Source organism: Diaphorina citri, unplaced genomic scaffold (assembly GCF_000475195.1).
Source record: "Diaphorina citri unplaced genomic scaffold, Diaci psyllid genome assembly version 1.1 scaffold3533, whole genome shotgun sequence".
Lineage (NCBI taxonomy): Eukaryota > Metazoa > Arthropoda > Insecta > Hemiptera > Psyllidae > Diaphorina > Diaphorina citri.
The window spans coordinates 8,617-14,647 of NW_007380933.1; the positions used below are offsets into that span (position 1 = coordinate 8,617).

Sequence of the window (6,031 nt, forward strand, 5' to 3'; positions counted from 1 at the left end):
TTTTTTTAATTACAAAAGGATTTTCCAGAAGTGTTACCGCCCCATCATTTTGGTCCTTCGAGCGCTGGATGCTCTGTCATTCTCCGACTCTCTGTAGTCTCTCAACTCTTATAATTACTCATTTTGACTCTCTGCAGTCGCAACTCATTCGTGGCGTGTAAATCTCTCAGTGGAATCCTTTGTGGCGTGTAAATCTTTCACCTCATCTACATAGCAGAGGCAATGGAAGCAAAGCAAGCCAAACTAACCATCCTAACCTCGAAAAAAGAACATACGTTCTCGAGACTCCAAGAAATTTATGATCTCATCAAGAAAATGTCTACAGACAAGGATAAAGCAACAGCAGTCCAGTTCAAGCAAAAAGCATACAGTGTTGACTCTTTAAAAAGTGAGTTCTACAGCCTCATTGAACGTATCAACCTCCTTGAAGCTGAACTCAATGTTAACAGGCCAACAGGCTTTTCTTCTCTTACTACAGTTGAAGATATGTATGGATCTATTAAGTATACTCTTCAACTTTTAGAGAAACCAGCAGCACCTCCAACGATCTCCAATCCTACTCCACATACGTCAACGTCCACAGAACAGGATCCCTTTATAAAGTTGGTTCCCCTCGAGATCCCCTCATTTTCAGGTGAGTTGGCAGAGTGGCCAATGTTCTCTAATCTGTTCAAAGTCAATATCCATGACAGAACAAACTTGCCAAAAGCACATAAGCTACAATACCTGCTAGCTAAACTAACGGGCAGAGCACAACTTATGTGCTCAGGTATCCCTCCAACCGAGGAAAATTATGACATCATATGGAACTCTCTTATCAAACGTTTTGATGACAAACGTAACCTGGCAACTCACTATCTAGATATACTACAAAAATTCAAACCTCAGAAGTCTGAATCTGGAGAAAATTTGAATCTCTTCATTGACAAGGTTGGAGCAGCAGTATCAGCACTGAAAGCATTGGAACTTCCAAACTTGGCGGATTTCATCCTATTCCACCTGGGGATTTCAAAAATTGATGACCCTACAAGGAGATTATTTGAAAATACGCTTACACCTGAGGAGATTCCAACATTTCAAAAATTGATTGATTTTGCTCAAGATCAAACCAAGGTTTTATTCCGTATTGGTAATGTAAGTTCTAAGTATAAACCTAGCTCTGATTATAAAAGCCATAGTTACCATAAGTCTGGTAATGCCAGTAAATTGTCTCATTCCTTTTTTGTGAAGAACAACTATAATAATTGTAGCCTCTGTGCTTCAGATCATCCACTTTTTAGATGTAACAAATTTTTAAAATTAAACCCTCATGAACGCTACTCCTTTGCTAGACAGCACACACTATGTGTGAATTGTTTGGGTAATAATCATAGATTTCCAGATTGTAGTTCTAAAAATGTGTGTTCAGTTTGTAAGCTCAAACATCACAGTCTCTTGCATTTCAATCAGAATAATCCCTCTGGATTTGACAATCAGTCTAAGAGTTCTACCTCTAGACCCAACTCCAATAACCAACTAGCTCAGTCTATCCCCTCTAATTCTAAACATAGCAGCAATTCAACCAATTGCAAAGTCAATGTAAACCCTGTTCAAAAATTCAATGCTGTCCAATTGTCTGAACCATCTCAAAATCTTGAACCAGCAGAGGTGTCTCTGTGTTCGCAAACAGAAAACAAAAATTCAAATTCAGCTGGTACAACAGTTTTGCTTGGTACAATTAAAATTAAAGTTTTTGATATTAATGGTTATCCCCACATAATGAGATTTTTGTTAGATAGTGGTTCCATGTCAAATATTATTATTCAGTCAGCAGTCAAAACTTTAAATTTGCCTTCAAGTCCATCAACTTCTAGCTTGAGAGGTCTTGGTTCAGCTAGTAGCACAGTACTTGGTCAAGTAAACTTTTCATTCGCTTCTCGTTTTGATGAGCGAATCAAATTTACTACACATGCATTGGTTGTACCCAATGTTGTAGACAAACTTCCTATTCATATTATTGATTGCTCCAAAATTAATCATATTAAACCCTTACCCCTTGCAGATGATGAGTTCATGGAACCTGGTCCAATATTTGGTATCTTGGGTTCATCAGTCTACCCCTATATTCTTCTTGGAGATACTGTACATGGTTCGGTCGATCAACCTGTTGCAGTCAGTACCAAACTTGGTCATGTCATCTTTGGCAATGCTCCCATGCTATCTACTAGTGTTGACAATCAGTCACATTGTATGTTCCAAAGCTCGCTAGATACGGATTTGGTAAGATTTTGGGAAATAGAAAATGTTCCCTCTGTGGAAGGTTTTAAACTCAGTCCTGAGGACAAGCTCTGTGAAGAGATTTATTCTTCTGAAGTTTCTAGAAATGATGATGGTTTATATCAAGTTCCCTTGCCTTTCAAGGAAGACCCTACTCAGCTGGGTGACTCCTTCACTATGGCAAAGAAGAGATTTTTCCTGTTGGAAAAAAGGTTGCAATCTTCTGAAGATTTAAGGTCAAGTTATGATCAAGCCATGTCAGACTTGATTGATAAAGGATTTATGAGCAAGTGCTCCGATCAATCTGATATTTCCGGTTATTTCATTCCGCATCACATTGTAACAAAGTCAGAAAGTGTCAGCACCAAGGTTCGTGTTGTGTATGACGCTAGTTGTAAGACCACCTCTGGCAAGTCACTAAATGATATCCTTCATTGTGGTGCTAAACTATATTCAAATTTATTTTGTGTTCTTCTCAACTTCAGATTATTACCTTATGCCCTCAATGGAGACATCACTAAAATGTTTATGCAAATTAAACTACATGAAAAATACTGGAAATTTCAAAAAATTATTTGGAGATTTTCTCCCAATGAACCTCTTACCTTTTACAACCTTTCAGTTGTGACCTTTGGATTGAAATCATCCCCTTTTCTTGCTCTTCGCACAGTTCATCAGCTGATTTCTGATGAATCAGAAAACTATCCCCTAGTATCTAAAAACATCCCTGGTATGTTGTACATGGATGACTTGGTAGCTTCATTCCTAACAGAAAATGAATGTGTTCTATTTTACAGAGAAATCACTGAATTATTCAAATCAGGTGGATTTACTTTTACCAAATGGTCCTCAAATTCAGCACAAGTTCTTCATAATATTCCAGCCTCTGATCAGTTGGAGAAAATGATTTCCTGGGACAAGGACAACTTCACGTTGAAGGTCTTGGGTATGTGTTGGAGTCCAAAGGAGGACAAATTTCATTTCAAAATTAACCAAAATATTGCCTCTAATACCAAACGAGGAATGTTGTCTTATATTCTTACCATTTATGATCCTCTTGGGTTGTTATCTCCAGTTATCTTATTCGTCAAACTTCTTATTAAAAGACTCTGGATTGCTAAGATAGATTGGGACTCGCAGCCTCCTCCTGATATTCTTTCATTGTGGAACTTGTTTATTCAACAGTTACCCTCACTGGAGAATATAAGTTTCCCTAGACATATTAATGTCAAGATTAATTGTATTTTTCAGTTGGTAGGATTTGCGGATGCAAGCGAAAAGGCTTATGGTGCTGTTATATACAGCCGAGTCATACTACCAGATTCTACGGTTAAGGTTGAGCTCATTTGTGCCAAATCCAAGGTGGCCCCAGTCAAGGTCGAAAGTATCCCCAGACTTGAGCTGTGTGGTTTACTATTGCTATCAGAACTCATGGCTACTGTCACAAAGTCATACTTGAGCAAATTTGAAATTGATGAATCTTATTGCTTGACTGACTCATCTGTCACTTTGTGTTGGGCCCACTCATCACCTCATCTTTACCAAGTTTTCATTGCTAATAGGATTAGTAAAATCCAACAAAATATTAATATATCAACCTTGTTTCATGTCTCAGGTCAAGACAACCCTGCAGATTGTTTGTCTCGTGGTTTGGTTCCGGAGCAATTGGTGGACTGTAATTTGTATCTATCGGGTCCTCCATGGTTGCATCAATCCCCTGTTGAATGGCCTATTCGAAAATATTCAGATTTTGCAGGGCAGGAAACCCCAGAGAGAAAATCCAATCTGTCGTTGATAGGCGTTCAAGACGAACCCAATCCTCTACTTGAAATGTTTCTAAGATGTTCAAGCTGGTATAAAATTTTGAAAATTGTCATCCTTATTTTGCGTTTTCTAAAAATTATTCCTAAAGGTCTGGCAGTGTCCGCTGAGGCACTCAATACGGCCGAAATATTTGTTATGAAATTATTGCAAAAGGAATTCTTTCCTCATGATATCTCAAATATTAGAAAGGGCTTACCTTGTAGCCCACAGATTCGTAAACTATCTCCATTTCTCGATGATCATGGACTTCTAAGAGTTGGTGGTAGGATTAGTAATTCTAATGTAGATTATGACCAACAACATCCTATCCTGTTGTCATCTAAACACCATGTAGTGGTTCTCATTGTTGATTATTTTCACCAGAAAAATTATCACACTGGTCCTCATTTGTTATTGGCTCTGCTACGGCAAAGATTTTGGATTTTGGGTGCTCGCAGTCTTGCTAGGAAACGTTTTCAGGCGTGCAATATTTGCTTCAGATTATCACCCAAGTGTTCCTACCCCAAGATGGGAGATTTGCCCAAATCTAGAGTTCTTGAGTCTAAACCCTTCTTAAATACGGCATGTGATTACCTTGGTCCTATTCACATTGTGTTGACACATCGTCGTGGACAAAGGTCCCAAAAGGCCTACATTTGTCTCTTCATTTGTTTGGCGACGAAAGCCGTCCATCTGGAGGTCGCTTCTGACCTAACAACTGAATGTTTCTTAAACGCATTTAAGAGATTCTTATCTCGTCGTGGTCCTATTCGATCCATGCTCAGTGATGGTGGATCCAATTTTGTTGGAGCAAAGAACAAATTGAACGTAATTTATGATCTACTTGAATCTCCTGATTATAAGGATAGGTTTGTCCGCGAATTGTCTGAGCACAGGATTACATGGAGTATGAACCCACCTGCTAGTCCTCATTTTGGAGGAATTTTTGAAAGTAACATAAAATCATTCAAAACCCATTTCTTTAGAGTCGTTGGGAAACAATTATTAAGTTATGAAGAATTGGTGACACTCACTACACAGATTGAGTGTTTGTTGAATTCCCGACCACTCTGCAAACTCAGCTCAGATCCTGATGACATGGATATTTTGACACCCAATCATTTTTTAAAGTTGACTAATCTCACTTGCATTCCAGCTGAAAATGTAACCGAGCTACGTGTTGGTCGTCTGTCGCGATTTCAATTAATTGATCAGTTAGTACAATCATTTTGGAAGCGTTGGTCGACCGAGTATCTATCTCAGTTACAAACTAGGGAAAAATGGCATACTTCTTGTAACAACATTATACCTGGAGTGGTTGTACTGATCCGCCAGGACGGTGTTGCACCCCTAAATTGGCCTACAGGTGTAGTTTCACAGGTGTATCCTGGTAGGGATGGGATAGTACGGGTTGTATCGGTGAAAACTCCTAAAGGTATTTACAAGAGAGCAGTGCATAATTTATGTCCATTACCTACTCAGTAAAATTTGTCTAATGTTGTAACATCCTTATCCTACATAATGCTATTATGAAAAAAAAAAAAATTAAAATAAAATAAAATAATTGTGGTAACATTATCATCTTATGACAAGATTTAGTTTTGTACATTACATTGCAATTGTTTTAGTCCATAATGGTATTATGTACCCAACAAACTATAATTTCTTGTTCTTCTAAATCTTAAGATACTTAATAAAATAAATTAAGTTCACTATGTTTAATAGACATATTTTATGTAAATAATTGCCATATTTTTATTGATTCTTACTATTATTATTATTTTATTTTTACTTTCTATTTTTGCTATTATTTTATTATTTTTTGCTCAATTTGATTTTGGTATTGTTCATTTTAAATCTTTATTCATGTAAAAAAAATGCCTCCCATGGAAAAATTCCAAGAGTTAAGATCTTGCTATTCTTTTATGTTAACAATGTCATCCTATCAATCTTGTATTTTTTTTTTTTTTTT

At 37.2% G+C, this 6,031-nt stretch overlaps 1 protein-coding gene across 1 annotated transcript in view; it reads left to right on the forward strand.

Moving 5' to 3' along the window:
* The first annotated feature begins 28 nt into the window (after positions 1-28).
* The window catches only part of LOC103520365, a 7,975-nt gene continuing 1,972 nt past the window's right edge, over positions 29-6,031 (forward strand). Inside the window, exon 1 of the mRNA XM_026831512.1 lies at positions 29-3,734. Within this exon, the coding sequence (XP_026687313.1) occupies positions 223-3,734 (3,512 nt within the window). The 5' untranslated portion in view covers positions 29-222. The remainder of the gene's footprint in view (positions 3,735-6,031) is intronic.